The following is an 18,338-nucleotide window of genomic DNA, read 5'->3' as shown; positions in this document are numbered from 1 at the left end:
GACAATACTAAACTGAATTTAAACATAAATATATGTAGAAAATGCCATCAACTATTTAGTTCTTTCAGACAACAAAATAACAAAATTCTTGAAAAATACAAAACAAATTAGATTTACCATTAAATTTACCATGCTTGTGAATTAAGGTATATCGAGGCAATACGCACAGTATGCACATATGCCAATTAGAGACTGACCAGTTGCAGTCCTAACACATCGATGGGAAGATTCAAACAAACAATACCAAAATGAATTTCAACTTCACCCCATCGCACAAGCAAGTGGCTATCAGGACTCAGTGGCCGAGTGGATAACGCGATGGCGTTTGAAGCGAGGGTACTGGGTTCGAGTCCCAGAGTGGACATCAACTCTGAGATGCAGGTATATCCAGCTGACGAGTCCCAAATAGGACGAAACGCGCGTCCTGGATTCCTCTGCTAGCCACTATCCATCTCTGCTAATCTAATTTTTATTTTGTGAGTTTATCAACAGTTTTACACCTTACTATTATCAGCTAACTAAATTACTGACCGTATTTTCATTCTTTTCGTTGTGCTCGAGTACATTCACGTAACTCTGTACATTAACACATTGTATATCACTGTCATGTACTCTACTCTTAAATTTTCTGTTGTTTTGGGTGTTACAACCTAGTTTTAACACCGGACACTCATGGAGAGGGGGGTTATGTGGAGATGGGTTTAACAAACCTATTTTGTAGATACTTTTTGATATTGTTTTCACTTATTTTGTCTATTTTCATAGTCTGTACATTTATCACAAAATGATTGTACTTGTTGTGCATGTGTATGACCTTTAACACACTTTCTTCCGTTTTTAAATCCCACATAGTATGACACTGTTAACCGCTAATAAGTACACTGTTGTACACACACCTCTCGTTCTGAATCGCCTGCGGTTACGATAATTGAACTATAAAATAATTATCATCTATATTTATAGACTGTGGTAACATTTCCATTATATACTACGTTTGTCTATATTACTGGAGCCAAATCGACCTCACTGGAATTATTAATTATCTATAATTGTGGATTCTGGTACCAAACGCAAAAGAACACGCATTAATCATCTGATTTAACATAGTTGAAATAATGGTCAATTGAAGCTAGACCACCATGGAAAACCTGGAAGCACTGGACGGCCGTTTCGTCCTATTATGGGACTCCTCAGCAGTGCGCATCCACGATCCCTCACCCGGGAGATTCGAAACCAGGACCTACCAGTCTCGCGCCAGAGCACTTAACCGATACTGAAACCAATACTGAAATCTCCACAAAAACCCCGTCTGATTTAAGTAATGTCCTTTGAGGATGTGTACATAGCTGAATCATCTTATTCTCCTGTGAACTCTTGAATCAACAAATTCGACAGAAGTGCTTGATATGGAATTTTAGTAAGTTATTGCTTAATCGAAAAATTGCGTGAATTAAGAGTTTTTATGTCAGCATACAACTTACATACATTGGATTGTGTCCATGAAAAATTGATGTCAGTATTACACACAGCTACTGGCTGTTGATCTGATCTGGTCTAAGTTTAGATATTTACTCTCTTACGATAATAGTGAAGATGACAAGAAAAATGAAGTACAACACAGGCGATTCGGAAGAAGAGGCAGATTCAGCATTGGAAAGTATTATTTTCCGAGTCTGTATGGTAAACTAACACACTTGTCTATATTTTGTCTTCTAATGATGTTAAACATGACCTCAATCTTGACTACCAATTGTACTGTAAATTTGGCATGTTAGTAAAATCTAACTACGTACATTGTCAAAACGATCATCTACATTGCTAACACCTTGAGATACTCAGAGATTTCATGATACGCAACTTTTCGTAGTCAAAGATTTATAAGGAGTATTTGTTATTACTGCTATTTATGTACATATATGTAAATCTATAGATATTTTTATATTTCATAGACTTTGCTTTTGTGTCAAAAAATTATGAACCAGGAAATCATGTTATACGCCACTTATCAAGATATACATGATAAACCTCTAATCTTAAGGAAATTAGTCATCTCAAAACGATTTCATTCCTTGCCACTCAGTGCAACCTCAGTGCTTCAACACAAGAATTCATTTTGTGACAGTATATTTAAAAGGGAATTGCCATCGTTTGTCGAGAACAGAAACAAGTCAACTCTGCATTAAACCGCATGCCTAATTTCTATGTGATTTCTGATTTTTCTAAGACGATCAGCAGATAAATGTGTGCTCAAAAGTACCACAACACACAAAAAAATCAAAAAATACGACCGTAGTCAAACTTTAAAAGTGGAATGCAATGCTCTGTCAAAAGGTCCCCAACAATTTTACATCCAATATTTAAGAAATGGAAAAAGACGAATTAGAGCTTACGAGCGTCTTTTATTATTGAAGTTGTACAAATAAATCAAATACATAAATTCACGGTCGGTCAGTTTAGCATATTTTTAAACGTAATCAATCATGAACAACCAATTTTCCGGCACTTTATGATATTTCTATCAAATGTAATAACAAATATAATACAATTACACATTTTAAAGCCATTCTTAAATAGTTCATATACAAGTAGTTCCTACTTGAATAACTAATTGTAAACAGACATTTCAGTATGAACAATGTTTATGAGCAATGAAACTATCGCTTGATTTTTGAGTATCCCATACTTTTCTTATCAATGTGAATTTTAATTAGTTTTCCCTACAGTCTCTATCGTGATCTAATATCACTTCTAGTTACTGTATTAAGAAATGTGATCGTGATGCGTCTTTGTCACAGATACCACACTGAATTACGTTTTTGAATCGTTCGATTTACACCTTGGATCCATACACTGCTTCATATAATGACGAACTGTTCAAACGCTGATTATTTTTCAGAATGAAATATTCATTTAGGAAAAATATAACTTGATGTGCGACTTATCACAATGTCATTTTGATAAATCGACAGCTCACTCATTCATTTATACGTCATATCACTTCAAAACAGTGGGTTTTTTTCACTTTGTTGGTGAAAATCGTAATATCATACTCATCAATCGGCGTGATTTATCCCAACCTCTGAAGCTAAGTCCAAATATTATCTGTGCAATTGTTTAAATTTGATGTGAAAACTATTCTACATTATTTGCAATTACGTTACTTATAAAATACAGCAAATACATAAACGATAAGACTTCATATGAACTACTTCAGTATACAGATACGGAATACTTGAAAAAGTGGATGGAAACTATTAGTCTGGTGGAACAACTAGCTACCTTGATAGGGAAGATAGAAGTTGTATATCGTTGTAAATCCCAGTGTATCCTAACTGCCGACAAATAAGAGTTATCAGTTGTTAATAGATAAGTATCTTAGGCTTCGTCTTGTGGATTATCCACCAAAAACCGTTCAATCATGATTGCGTTTATTACTATATTACAATGTGCCTGATTCATTCATCTCATAAATTTGACACCATGCTTATTCACCTAGTTATTTTGTGGTTTATTTTGCATCAATTGCAAGAATCCAAAGTTGAGATCTCTCTCTGCAAATATATATGCAATAAAGTTCAACATTAGAGAGAAATTATCGAAATCTCTACAGACCCGAAATTCATCTTGCAAACCTTTAGTTGTTTTATAGATTACTTTTGAAGCAGTCGTGAGTTTCATGTCTAACATTGTCTAAGTAAACATTTGTAACGCCCCATAAAACTTACATATGTAATATTTGCCTATGGAAAGGTGTGTCATAAGTGTGAAATATTATTACAGTATGAATAGGATTACTCGATTGACTTCAGTGTACGGAAATTCAGTGTGCAAATGAAACTCGATATTTTTTGACGGAACTAAACAAGACAGACTTCAACACATATATCTTTTATGATAATCTGAACTAACTCATTATAATAATTGTTCAAAATCAATAAGGCTGAAAATAAAATTTTCATTGCATCCAAAATGGAATGATAGACTTAGAGAAGGTGATATTGACATTATATTTCACTGATACCTTCCTGTAGGTTCTCTCGAAATATCACCCAAAGTTTGTTAGGTGGCAGTAAAACAATCGTACATGACTTAGTAAAAACTATTGAGTAATTAATCTATTAAACTTTTGCACAACGTTATGGAAGCAAACTAAAATTAGTTTTAGAACTTCTGGATCATAAAAATGTTGACATGAAAATAGAAGTGTACTTTGAAGATGAACATTGAACATAACTTACACACTTCCTCTAAATAATTTTCTAGAACAGCGATATTTTTTAAAATAGAGTGCGGCGTAAGTGAAGAATACGATATCCAGTATTATCATATAATTGATTGACAAGTATCTATCATTGATTTCATGGTGCATGAATACTCTGAATATTGTTTACAATCTACACCAATTAAATCATTAATACTGTTCAGAATGAAAAAGGTACTAAGATATTGGTTACTTTATTATCACGGTACCTTCCCTCAATCCTAACTGCTTACAAGCAAGTCTCCGAAGTGATATTTGAACCCGATGTGACTCTCAATACTGGCTGTGATAATTCCTTCTGACTGCAAAACCGTTTCTCTCCTGATGGTAGCAGATCAGTTATGGAATTAGCCAATGTGCAACTTATTCAGTGTTAGTGTACCTATTAACAATGTTCAAAGAACGAAGTCAATCTTAGTGACTTATGATATTGATAACCGATAATGAAAGACAAAATCATATGTCGCAAAAAATGTGCAGTTGTCGATCTTGTGAAACAAACCCTAGTGCATCAGATTCAACTCCATTACGAGATATACTCTGTCACTTTGGCCTCTAATATCCTATTTCTGATATTTATCAATGTATATTCAAGTCACTTAGCTTTAATAGGGTGTCCTGTTCACTCGTAAACTTCGTGTTCATTAGCTGATCTACGCAATGAATGACAGAGAATTCAAATTGGACTGGTTAGATACATGTTATTTGAATATGGATCACCTCCATCTGTCATGAGGAATAATACAGATAAATATGCACGATATCATAAGTGTAAATATGAAACCAATGCTCACTCATTCGTTGATGGCGCTGGTCTGTTTTGAGATATCAGAAATAAAATTAACATGTTTACCATGAATGATGACAATGAAAATCATTTTTATCTACTGTTTGTTGTTCATATAAGCGTGTTATTTATAGCTATTTTTCCGCTCACCGTCTTAAAGAAAGAAGAACACGGATTGAACATTCTGATGGTTCTCCATCAAGCCATATCACACTTAAAGTCGAGATTGATAAGAATGGTCTTCTTATTGACTGTGAACATATTTACTGGTTTCGGTTTTCTTATATTTGTCAAGCAATAATTGTAGTTGGTAGTTGTGATGATAACAGATTCCGATGAGACACGTTTATGCTAGTAATTTCAACAAATTTTACTAATTTGTGATTTTTAGATACTACAGGTTGTAAGAAATTAACGTGATCCAAATCAGATAAAATGAATTCTTTTTATCTTGCTTGAGCATTTTGTCTGTCCTGTTTCGACATTACGTAATAACACTGAGTAATATTTTTTTCTAATAGACATCTACATTTGAAATCTAGAGAATCTTATCTGCCTAAGAGCTGATCAATGCAGCTGCGATTGACCTACATTGTCCAAGTGTGTGAATTAATCAACGTAAACTGTCATATTAGTGGTACTCTGGATAAGCTACCGTGCATAAATTTTCGGTCAGTCGTTTTTGTAAATGCCTGTTATCTTTGTTTCGTATTGAATCGTCACCCTTGTAGGAAAACTTGCATGCTGATACAGTTTCATCGGTGTGCAGTGTCACTTAAGCAAAGTTGCGTCATATTTACGTCTCTGCACAACACAAACTATATTTAAGCGATTACTTTTACGTAAATACTAGTTGAGAGGCATTTCAACATCAAGATTCCGGCGTTTGTATTTGGTAAAACAGCTATTACGACAAGAGATATAGATTGATAAACTGGGAATCATGAAATTGGATGTCAAATATACTTACAATTTCCAAGCAAAAGATCTGGAGTGCCTGTTTAATTAGAACAGAAAATGAAATTCGTCTGTTTTCGAGGGACTGTAGTGCTTTACAAGTAACTGACTTATAAATATGTTATTAAGAGTAGATGTTAACGTGTTAGATTAACACATAAATAGTGAAACTGCTCTGATCAACCATCTACTATATTTCAGGCAGAATGATTGTCATGGACCCAAAAGATAGTCAGTGTATCCTTTCAATTCTTAAGATAGCGGAAAGCGAATGAGAGATATCCGACAATTACAGAGGTAAAATCACAAATACTCAGTCATTTTCATATTATTCTAATTTTCATAGTGCAGTCATCATTATAAACAGTTTTGAAATAAGACTAGACTTACTTGGAACTGAGATGATAATGTACATAAACAAACGATTATGAGATTTTAGATGGGTTTAATTAGTAATGTGTCATTATGTTGTGTATGCTACTTATGTTGACAAACATAAGTAGTATGTAACACTAGTGGGAAGTAGAAATCCTGACAGCAGAAGGTTATGAAGGTTAACTTAAAGAAAACAGAAACGGAATTAGATGGGAATTATGAATCGGAAGAATCATAAAGAATGTGAAGGACAAATGATGTAAATTCGCGAATAATATTCTGTAATTTTGCATTAAAATGTCATTGGCTATCCTCACCTTTGTGCTCTCGTACATTTTATTTGTTCCGATTGCAATTTTGTTTGAACTGTAGTGATGAAAATGTTGATTGTAATATTGATCCCCTTATGAGATGTAACTATTTTCAAATGAACAATTCGCTTTCTGGCAGTATCTTAGCATACACAAATTGAGGTAATCGTTATCACTTGTATCATTATATGTTTACATGCATTCTCAAAATATTTCAAGCTGAGAAGTAATAGATTTTTCCATCCAGTTCTATGTTTCTCAAAATGTGTGGTCAGCTAAGTGATTAAACAGAAACAAATTGATAAACACTCAGATAAAATGTCGGTTCATTTTCATTATAAGACATCACGTAAATACGATACTGCAGGTTTATCAAGTGCATGAATCTAGATACTTCCTAATACTCGTTTTCTACTCTCAAATATTGTACTAATAGCCGAAGTTCATATCAACTATATGCAATGAGATTGACCTTCAAGTAAAAATCCATAATTAAGCAGTTATCTTTACAACGTAGTGAATGACAATTCGTTCATTTTATGAAATTGTAATTCAATTAAGCTGTTAGTTGCTTATCAGTCGAAAAATTCAAGGTGAATATATATATATATATGATTGTCACCGATGACTTATGGTTTCTAAAGAACTTAATCACTTGAAATTGCAAATAAAATGTTCCTCGAACAAATTTGTTCAACATACTTGGACAACCATCTTTCTCTAAAGTAGGGAACAATAAAGGATAATCAATAATCTACAGTCATAGAACAATAAGATAAAACGAACTCTCCCTTTAATATACTTTGAAACAAACAGACCTTAAATAATTGAAAATTAAGGAATGGTTTGTTGCAAAATAACATGCTAAATCTAGTGACCATCAATAATTTTGAATAGTGAGACGTATGGTAGGCAAATGGAAGCGATGGATTCAAAACAGTGTGTAAGTATGTCACCAAGGATTCCGTTAATCCGAGGGAAGCGTTTAGCACTGGTTATGTAGGTTTACTTTCAGGAGAAAGAGCAATATAATTATTATGACTGCTCTATGGATAGCTGCTTCATGTTATTCGACGGCAGCTACGTTTTACAGACAGTTTTTGGAAACACTCTATTTCAAATAAATATCAATTATCAAAACATATGAAGTGGTATCTTGTTCTTTACGAAAATTAGATATTGACAATAGATCTCAAGTGGACAATTGTATTCACTTTAATACTTTCACTGACCAATTATTCGATAAATATCAACTAGTAGGAATTGACGGAATCTGTCGAAGTTCCATGTTTTATAATCGAATTCACATGAAAGCTTCACGTTACAAGATACTGTTCACGTCAGTTACTAAGACGCGTATTCGTAGTACGATATTTCTCTTAGTCTTGATAACAGGATAGCAAACTATACTTTTCCACATAACTGGTATACTTTCTGCAGAATACTCCGTTTTATGAACTTTTTAAATCGGTGTTTTCTTTCTACGGGTGATATTTACACTTACCAGAGTAATATACATCCTGATTTATCCTAATGAAACTAAGTTAGTCGTTAGAAAATCACTAATAACTTATAAATAACTGCAAAGAATGACCAACTTACCACAACATAGGGAACCTTTCAATAAGTGTAATTTTAAGTCGACAATTATGTCATAATAAACCAAATCTAAATTAAACTGGAATATCTATAAAAATATACTATATATATAATACTACTCAGTACGAACCTTTTTTACCGTCTTCTGATGCTGGAATGTAAATATGATTGAATATGTCGTTCAATACTAATATGAATCTGTTAATTATTAGTAATTACGATGACTTCATTCCATATTAGGCATACTGATCTAGCTTAACTATGATGGATTGGTGATTTCTTATAGTAAGTGCCATGTTAACTAATTGCCAGAACGACCTCTAAGGAAACAATCATCGCTATAATTACATAGTCAGAACAGTGATAAGCGAAAATGAATACCCTTCAATAGTAATTTTCAGTATATCTCTCCGTGGATGATTTGTAGATTATTCTTTCATCAAGTGCAATACAGTGTTTGTTTCACGACAGTTGATTTTAGAGTCCGATGTTCTCCTCTCCATATTTCAAAAGTCATCTGTTAGTAAGCCTTCAAAAGAAGTATCAAGAAGGTTATCCTTTAAAGGGAAATTGTTCAGTAACTAATCGATTTACAAAGAACATCACTAGTCAGAGGAGCGTAACTTAGGTAGATTGATCAGTCAGCGTGAACGATTTTAGCTACAACGATATGTTCCTCAAACATCATTCTTACATCACTTCTGAAAATTTTATAAAATTTGCTTGAACGTTAACAAAAGAGTAATATAAGTGTTTCGAAATTTTTAGTTAGAAACCAATGAGCACATATTTTGGTTGCCTGCTACATCTATATATGCCGAGTAGTAAGAAATTCACTTTAAAGAACATCTGTTCGTCTAAGCGTAACGAAAATTAACAGATCACTCGCCTTCATCATTAAAATCTTTATTAGTGAATCGTTCACAAACATCTTATTTATGGTCATTAGAATGCATGTTCATTTTCAAAGTAGTAATTATAAAACGTTAGTTGAAGTCTGCCTACCGTATGAAAGTTACCTCTTCCCATTCTATTTTAAAATTTTGCAGAGCCATAACTTATTTCAGGTTATGAATAAATGCAGACTTTAAAATCTACTAAGTTGTATATTTCCCCTTTATTGAATTTGTGCATAGTGGGAAACCTTAGATGTCAGAAGCTTTTCATTATAGATTAGACGTACCGCAACAAACTGTCTCTGTGAAATATAATAAATAAATTTCAAAGCAAAAGGCAAATAATTAGAAATGTTCCATACCAATTGACTTTACACATTTTTATTCTGTCACAAACCGATATTGTTAGATTTGAACGACTAACGTGAATTGACTAAACAATGAATTCGAACAATACAAAACGACGCATTGCTCAAGTAAATTGCCACATCTACAACCGAAAACAAGGTGAACGCTTTTTTTTGCTAAGAACTTTTAGCCATTTTATTGATTGTTTGTCAGAGAAACAATGATCGATCATGAGTATTCACAATACTCATTTTCTTCTAATTACGTCCTTCAAATAAAGTGGATTACCGATGTTTGTTAGCGCGATTCATTCACTCAAGAACTACCGATACACCAACGTAAAGGTCAATATTATTTGAAAAGGGCTGAGAATATTTGCAAGTCTTTGCATACCATCATTATCAATACTGACAATGTAATCATTAAGTGTGTACACTTACATATTTTTTAACGCATCTCATACGATTCATCGGAAACGTGAAAGTTGTGAGCTCCTTTGCAACGCACATCAACTGCTTGACTAAATTCTCAAAACTAAACGAATTCACTGGACAGATTATTCTACTGCTTGTATAAAGTGTACTTGGCTTTCAAAAGGTTGGTATTCCGTAGCATTATAATACCGTTTTAAAATTGCTTAACTTACTTTGTGAGCAAATATGGATCGTGGCTAGCAGTGAAATCCAGGACTCGCGTTTCGTCCTGTTTGGAATTCGTCAACTGGATGTACCCGCATCCCAGAGTTGATTTTTACTTCTGGCGTCCAAACCATCTCTGTTTGCTTCAAACACCATCGCGTTATTCACTTAGCTACTGAGTTCTGGTAAGACGGAACACGCGTCCTGGATTCCACTGCCAGCCACCAGCCATCTTTGCTTACAAAGCATGTGACTGAAAGCAATATCGAGGTGATCTGCACAGGATGCACATATGCCAACAAGAGACTGACCAATTGCAGTCGTTGAATAACAATAAAACTATACAAGCAAACAATACCATGTCAATTTGTTTAACTTACTGTTGCATGTTATGGCTTTTTATAGTGTTCAAAATAAAAGTTTATGTGTTTCATTCAATAATATTTTCCAGACAAGGTGATAACAACATGAAAATTTTGAAAATTGTTTTGCCATCAGAAGATAATATCAGTTTGCTTCCTATATAACATGTGGGGAGATCTAAGCAACCAATAAACTTGGTGGAATACAAGCAATACTGATAAGTACAAACCAACGGACTAACGTACATTTTAATACTTCTATCTGAAGTTGCATTTATTATTTAATATGTATATTATATTTATGACATTCAATATCATAAATTATTAAACTACGTCAAACTGACAACAACTGGTTATATCTGAAAAATCGCGCTTTATGTACTCCTTTATTCCATTGTCTTATGTTCTCATATATGAGTGAAGAGAACGCCAAGGCGATTGTAACGCTGAAAACTTAGCTAAGTGGGTGTTGTTTACAGAGGACAACTAAAACATCAATAACGTGACTCACCATTAATATCACCTGACGATGAAAATATATCAAAATGAGTGAGTTCGTACAAACTTATTTCTAGAACTGACTGCTTCAAGGTGAATTCACATTATTGTCTCATGACCAAAAGGTGCATTTCAGCAGGTAACATTCACAAACATTTTCAAAGTAATACGGTTGCAAAGTGAAATAATATTTCAGTGGATTCACCACACGTAATGTATATCCAGGTTTGAATTAAAACTACCATTATTATTCTCAACATCCTTTACGTCTATTTTTCTTATTTTGAAGCCGTCTACGTTTTGACGTCATGTCGTTCGACCACTGGTTAACCTGTCGTCACACTAGAATTTCATTCTTTTCAAATATTATGTATACTGATGAAAAAATGTGTCACCGTCAACACAGACTCATAAACTTTTATATTCAGTTTAGTAGTTCCATGTATTCATATAAATATTCTTGTTAGTGTGAGTAAAGCCTAATAAGGATCCAATTTAATGTAATACTATATATATATATATCGATGTTATTCGCCGTATGATGAAATTTTTTTGTATCCAAATCATATACATTCAGATATATAAACGATTAATGTCATCTGTAACTTCGGAGAACGGTTATACCATTTCACTGACAACTACAGTCGTGTTAGACAGTTTGTATTAGTACAAACAATCTGCAGTACATATCTTAGCTAATCGTCCATCGGAACTACGTCTCATTAAATACGATTGTGGTTATGAACGGAAACAAAAGGCGTAAACTCTTCAAGAGGTCAATATGATAACCGTAAAATTGAAAAAGGGAGTGATCATTCTAATAAATACTGCATCGTTCTAACTACAAAACCTCATCAACTTACAGTGTGAAAATGCCACAAGAAGTTGTAGTAGGCTGAAGACCACCAAACAGTTTGCTCCCGATAGTTTCATAGTGTTGTAAAGACGATGCTTTGACTGCTTTGTTACATTACTTATATAGTCTCTATTCAGCAAGGTAAATGATTGACAGTACATATGACATTCATGTGATTATTAAGTGCATTATTTTAATCGGATTAATTAACTCGTACATTTTCGAATAACTGTTGAACAACTTTCATCATATCGTTTTCCATACTTTCAAACACATGACTCTATTTCAACAATTTTGCCAGCATTTTCTTTGTAGAATCATCACCAATTCTGTGTTAGAATTTGACCTTCAATAGTGAGTCTCATGACATGTGATTTAGTAAGTCACATTTCTTTCATGATTCCTGAGTCGGCATTTCATCCCTTGAACCATACAGACTGTCAAACGTTGTTAAGCGCTCCAACATGATTCTTCAAATGGTGTGATTAGGTTAAGTAGTAGACACAATAAAATATAAACAATAAGAGGCTTGTCATTAACTTGTCAGCTATTTACAACAAGTCATAAAGAAGTAATTGCATGAGTCAAACATTCATTACTTTCTATGAAATACACAAAGTTATTCACAATCACCTCTTAAACTCATGATTCTGAAAATGTTTTTCAGCAGAAGCTTCAATTGAATAATAATTTAACATGAATAACCAGTATGTTAATAGCTACTTTTAGATTCAATAAGTATTGACAGCTGCCAAAGTATATTTTCTTGATTGTTTTGATCGATGCGATATTTTACTTTCTCTAAGTTATGTTCATTTTGCTTCGCTAAATATTAGATTCCTTAATTGAGGAATCAAACAGTCATTGATTCTTTACCCGTTATTGTTCTTTATAAACTGGAATAGGTGATAAGCCTGCGTGTGAATCATCGATTGATATTTCAAATGAATGTGAGGACAATACACACGAGACCAATGATTTCCTTGACTTTTTATCCTACATAATCTGCAACGAATAACATTATCGGTTTATGAGTAGTTATTAGGTTAGTGTTCATGTTTTTCACACAACTTATATTTTATATTTAAATTAAAAAGCACCGAAACGTAGTATTACACTCCTCAAATCCAAGTAATTACATTTAGTGGCCTATTGATATGACTACAATTTAAAGAAAGGCATGAATATATCATAAATATCAACCTTCAATCTAACTCTGTTTATTACATCTAGTCTGATATCATGTGTGCGACAACCATAATCAAACAAGAGCTGAGTTTAATGAATTGATTTCACGCATTCGTATGTCCACGCGTATGTTAGGCAAATAGTTGAAAAGGTAAAGGTGTGACTCAAGAAGAATGAATAATGTAGTGTGACCGGGAGCTAGAGCAACCCATGTAAGCTTGAATTAGCAACAGACACTACAAAGCCTCCCATAGAATATACTACATTAACTTGAAAAAGGTGTTTGTTTTTGAAAATAATACCGAAGAGGTTTGAGGTCAAGGTTAGCAAAATGTCGATGGTATTATAACCAGATGCTAAATATGCGTTGGTAGAATGACCAGTGGAATAGAATAGTGACTAAGGAGACAAGATAGGTGGTCTTTTTCACTATATGCCATGAGGCTTTACTTGGTGTCGGTTGTAGAAAACATTTGAATACACACGATTTGGCATGACGGGCGAAAACAACTGACTTGGATATGACGAACATGTAGCTTGTGACACCAGCTATGTAATTTATGTTTTGATTTGCAGTCGAATGCCAATAACATATAAACTGCATTGATTCAGTAATGTTTATGGGTAATTAATGATTCAGCATCCAGTTATACATGTGAACAAAACGATCAGAAGAACACTTTCGTTGCTAATCAGCTAGTAATGCGGCATCTGAAGTTTGATGAATACACGAACATCATTGTAAGGTTCATTGATAAAAAGAAAAATATCTGCAGATGTATGATGGAAGTTTGATTTGAGGCAGGAGAACTTTACGTTGTTAAATTATAAGAAAATAGTCCACTAAGTTGTAAATGTCACAAAGTGAAAGTGATTTTCATAACAGCATAAATTAATGAGTGAGCATTATGACTGAATAACTGCTATAATTTCGTTGCGAACATGAATAATGATAATAACTTCCCTTTATGTGACATTGACAAAAAGTTGATAATGAGATTATTGCAATTATTATAATCATCATGGAATGATCTGAGAAAAAGACGGATGATAAGAGTAGATGCATCAAAAATATAACGATGACATTATACGATTTGTGTGTTTGCATGTCATTTTTGTACTGGCTTTTCTGCTTGCGTCAGAGTCGAGGGATATGGTCATCTGTGATGTGAGCAAGCCGCCTTAAACTCGTTCGTCGAAGGTATAGAGTTCAGATGGTTTTCCACTGAGTTAGTATTTCAAGTTGCGTTCATTTCGAAGGAGGGCTTACTAAGTTTGTGGCCCGTCGACATAGATTTGATTTGAAAGAACGTATGAATATGCATGATTATGAAACTTTATCTGCGTTAGATGAATTTATTTTAGGCACTCTTGAATTCACACTAACATTGAGAATGAAATGCGGAGAAGCGAAGCAGAAATGGCAAGTGCACCAACTCATTTTGATCAAGAGCAACTGAACATTTACAGCCACACAGAAGAAAGCGGAAGGTATTCGATGAATAAGGTTTGGGATACACACCTCTACGCTCATATATAAACAGACAAGTTTGAAAACTAGCAGTTGACATGTTCAGAATGAGGGTAGAGTAGAATAAATAAAACAGTCTGTTCTGAAGCTACCACGATCTATGTGGGACTGAACTTGGAAAACTTGATCTAAGAATACCCAAGTGTCAAGTATTATGCTACATTAAACCCGAATGGATCACTGCCCTTATATGTATGACCATATCGATTGAACCTAATTCATTCAAATGATTTAGTTTGAAGTAATTCATTTCAAATGTTGGGACCTGAGAAGTGCCTGAGCTCCATTATGTCATTGACGGTCACAATCAGCTGTGAATACGATGAATTCACTACCTAATCAAATTATTACGATTCATTTCGTTCATTTTCTAAACAAGGAATAATTGTTAACAGAGATTTGAAGATAACATTGTGGTCTGGTCAGACTGGAGTGATGCCCTTGTACTTTGCCAAGCAACTTAGGAATCGGAAGTAAAGCCTTCCAAATTCATACTTCCTGACTGTGCAAGAAGCCCGATAATCTACACGTAGACTGATTCCTACATTCTTTTCGGAAATCATGTGTGACAGTAATGACCACGGGTTGATAAACGGTCATATAACGCTCAGCTTCAATAACTTATCAAATTTTCAGTGGCCGAATATCTGACAGCAGTTAAATTGTATGATGATCCTTATCGAAATATACAAAACGTCAACCCCCGTATATTTTTCTCGACCTAATTTGAGTTAGAGGACAATGGAATAAAGTAAGCCAAATGGGAGAATGAATTCCGAATTTATATATTACGATCACTCATTTACCCAGACAGACGATCATAGAAACGAAGTGAAGGAAGCAACTTTAAACGAAACGAAATGATGTTGAGAGGCGAGTGAGCCAACTGGTTTTTATAAAGCGTGATTTAATGTTTGTATTCAGACAAAAATAAGTTACAGACACGTAACTAATAGGGTGAGCACTTAACACAGACGACCATAAAAAAGAGTCCGGATTAATTAGCAAATTATTAACAACGTCAAAATGTGGCTTGAGGGGAGTAAATAAATTGGTTCGTTCAGAAGCCAGAATGACCTAAATGGGTTTGACATGGAACCAACAACCACAAGTTTTCTTCCGTTACTTTTAAACTTCTGAGTAAACCTATTGTAGTTCGACGTTTGTCGCAGGCCTTTTTGTCAACTCTCGTTGTTTTTTATCCGGTGTGCTCAACATTTTTTATGACCCATTTGATTTCGTAAAATGGCGATCTATTTAATGTGCATAGCTCCAAATATTTGCTGATCCTTGTAGCTTATCTCCGTTTAACAACGTGGGATCGCACAAAAATGTAATGTCCTTTATGGTATATTGTAATTTTGTTTTTATAGACAAGAAGCGATTAATTTGGATGTTCAAGCTTCAAAGTTAACAGTCTGTCATCAGATGAAGAAAGAATTAATTATGTGAATGACAGGTCAAATAGTCAGCAACTTGTATTGAACACATTAGTCGATCGTGTAATATTGTCTGGTCATCTCGTTAATTATTTCATCTTTAACAGTATTACTTCTTCACATAGATACATAATTGAAAGATTATCAAACCACGTATGTGCAAGACGTTCTTTATCATATTTAAGACTATTAAAGGCATCTGACTACTATCTAACTAGTAGTTTATAAAGTTGTTCTGTAGAAACAAGATATTGGACTGCTTCGATGTCCCTCTCCCACGTTCTGTAATTTTAAAGGCGGTCATACCCTGTTCACCTGCTCACAAAGTATCAACCATAGTATGGCAGTTCAACATGGCGGGCGCCATAAAAGCAATCTTAAATAATACAAAGCTAAAACGGTTATTGACAGATTCAATAACATTCGGGAAATAGTTAAGGTTCGGAAGTTACCAACGATATAGTAATGATAATTGAAATCAATCTCAATAATCGGAATAAATGTCCAAAATAAAGACAACAACAAGGGAAACAGTACAGAAATACAAAGGACTAATCACAAGAAAAAACAGATAAGAAGGGAGTTTCACTATATTTGCACATGAGCGTACAAAAATGGATTGAAAACACTCATAATCGCTGATTGTGTCACATAAACATAGACGTTTGCACATGGAGAAGCATTTACTTTAAATTCATTGTTATAAACAAAGGGATATGACTAAATATTTTATTTGCTCGAGCAGTGTACTCATATAACAAGAACTGATACTGATGGATTTAAATACATCGCTGTTAGTTCTCTTGTGAAATACAAACCATAAGTTATTGAAAATGCTTACTAGAACTAATTCGAAGGTATATATGACAATATATTTGGATTACCATATTTCCGAAACTACGAGGATTACTTTGTGCAAAATAAAACACATCGACTGACCGTCCTAATGTTTTAAAATAACAAAACCTTATCTAAAATGCGAGTTCACTAACATGCTTAAATTTATGACCCTGTATATATTCATCGTTCCCTTTGTTTTAAAAGTAATATTTTCTGAACATAATATTCTTCAAGAACTGTTCGTACAAATAAGCTCTTTACAATGTATTTATAAAACATACTATATGGCGTTTATTACTAAGTCACTAATATATGGGTTATTCCAACCTTACGAACAGCTAATTAATTTATTCTTCTTAAGTTATTACTAACACGGATTTGACCTTGTTATCTATTCGCTTACAAGCCTGACTATTTTTATTTGAGCTCATATGTGTAACACGTATCCCAACCTTCACATGTTTTTAACTTAATTTTCTATCTGACTATAAGTAATAATTCACGCTTTATTAGATCGGTTGGACTAAACTTTATAGACGAGCCAATCAAAATCTTTCGCGGGTTTTCAAGATCACGGCGCTAATTTCGGTACCTGATGCTTACGCACGATCGGTTTAAAGCAGATTTTAGAGAAGACGTGATAATGCAGCGTATACAAGAGAAGTGATTATTAAGAAGTTCCTATACTTGTGACTATGGTACTCGAATGACTTATTTCGCTCGATTACGATTAAGGTTAAGACCCTAACCCTAAACCTCAGCCCTATCCCTAACCCTAAACCATACCAACATCATCGAAGCTATGTGGTCAAAGCTAAAAGAATTTTTGAGACTTCATCATGGCTCCAGAGGTCGACTATTATGGAGCCATATGGATCAGTTCCTGTACAGTATGCACCATGATTTTAGAACTTCTGAACCTATATCTGACCTTGACAAGCTTTTGAGCCGTGTAAAATAACAGTATCCGCTTTAATTTTTCGTAGTTTTATATAATATATTTTACTGTATACTAACTGTCTTCTGATTGGCTAATATTTCTCAAGGTCATTTAAGATTCGTTCAAAAGTCGTCCATAAAGTTTACTCTCGCCATTAGATCGGGTTGCCACGCTTTTTCTTGATCGCTTTACCGGTCTGAGTACGTGACAGCATGAAATAAAGTCATTCAACTTTATCCGTATTTGGTGTTTTACTGCAAAATAATATTAAACTGATTATCACTTTTATTTACAGCGTTCTAACTGCTCTTTAATTTCTTACAACATAAAGATATTCAACCAGAATTTTCTGTATGTAATTTACTGTTTTCGAAGTATCATGTTGTTAGTTTCCAGTTTATAAAAGATGAACGTAAGCCATGAATTACCTTGAAAATACATTTTCCTACATAGATGATATTCATTATTCGCTTCTCTTAAATCGTTCATGCAGTCACATAGATCATATTAAG

General features: G+C 33.8%; 1 protein-coding gene and 1 non-coding gene across 2 annotated transcripts; one reads left to right on the top strand and one right to left on the bottom strand.

The window, feature by feature from the left end:
* Positions 1 to 292: 292 nt before the first annotated feature.
* On the top strand, positions 293 to 363 carry Smp_tRNA_01880_Pseudo_TTG.1.1. Its single transcript has one exon. It is a non-coding gene (tRNA).
* A 2,017-nt stretch (positions 364 to 2,380) lies between these two features.
* On the bottom strand, positions 2,381 to 12,049 carry Smp_159810 (MEG-2 (ESP15) family; the record flags this gene model as incomplete). Its single annotated transcript, XM_018789564.1, has 10 exons — positions 2,381 to 2,531; positions 3,726 to 3,740; positions 4,241 to 4,259; positions 5,056 to 5,076; positions 6,019 to 6,044; positions 7,394 to 7,411; positions 8,410 to 8,439; positions 9,474 to 9,488; positions 10,553 to 10,567; positions 11,883 to 12,049. The coding sequence occupies 10 exons, from the start codon at positions 12,047 to 12,049 to the stop codon at positions 2,519 to 2,521; spliced, it is 339 nt and encodes a 112-aa protein (XP_018647429.1). The 3' UTR covers positions 2,381 to 2,518.
* Between the last annotated feature and the right edge of the window lie 6,289 nt (positions 12,050 to 18,338).

Source organism: Schistosoma mansoni (assembly GCF_000237925.1).
Source record: "Schistosoma mansoni, WGS project CABG00000000 data, supercontig 0319, strain Puerto Rico, whole genome shotgun sequence".
Taxonomy (NCBI): Eukaryota; Metazoa; Platyhelminthes; class Trematoda; order Strigeidida; family Schistosomatidae; genus Schistosoma; species Schistosoma mansoni.
The sequence above is the reverse complement of the archived record's forward strand: the minus strand, read 5'-3'. Positions and strand labels throughout refer to the sequence as shown.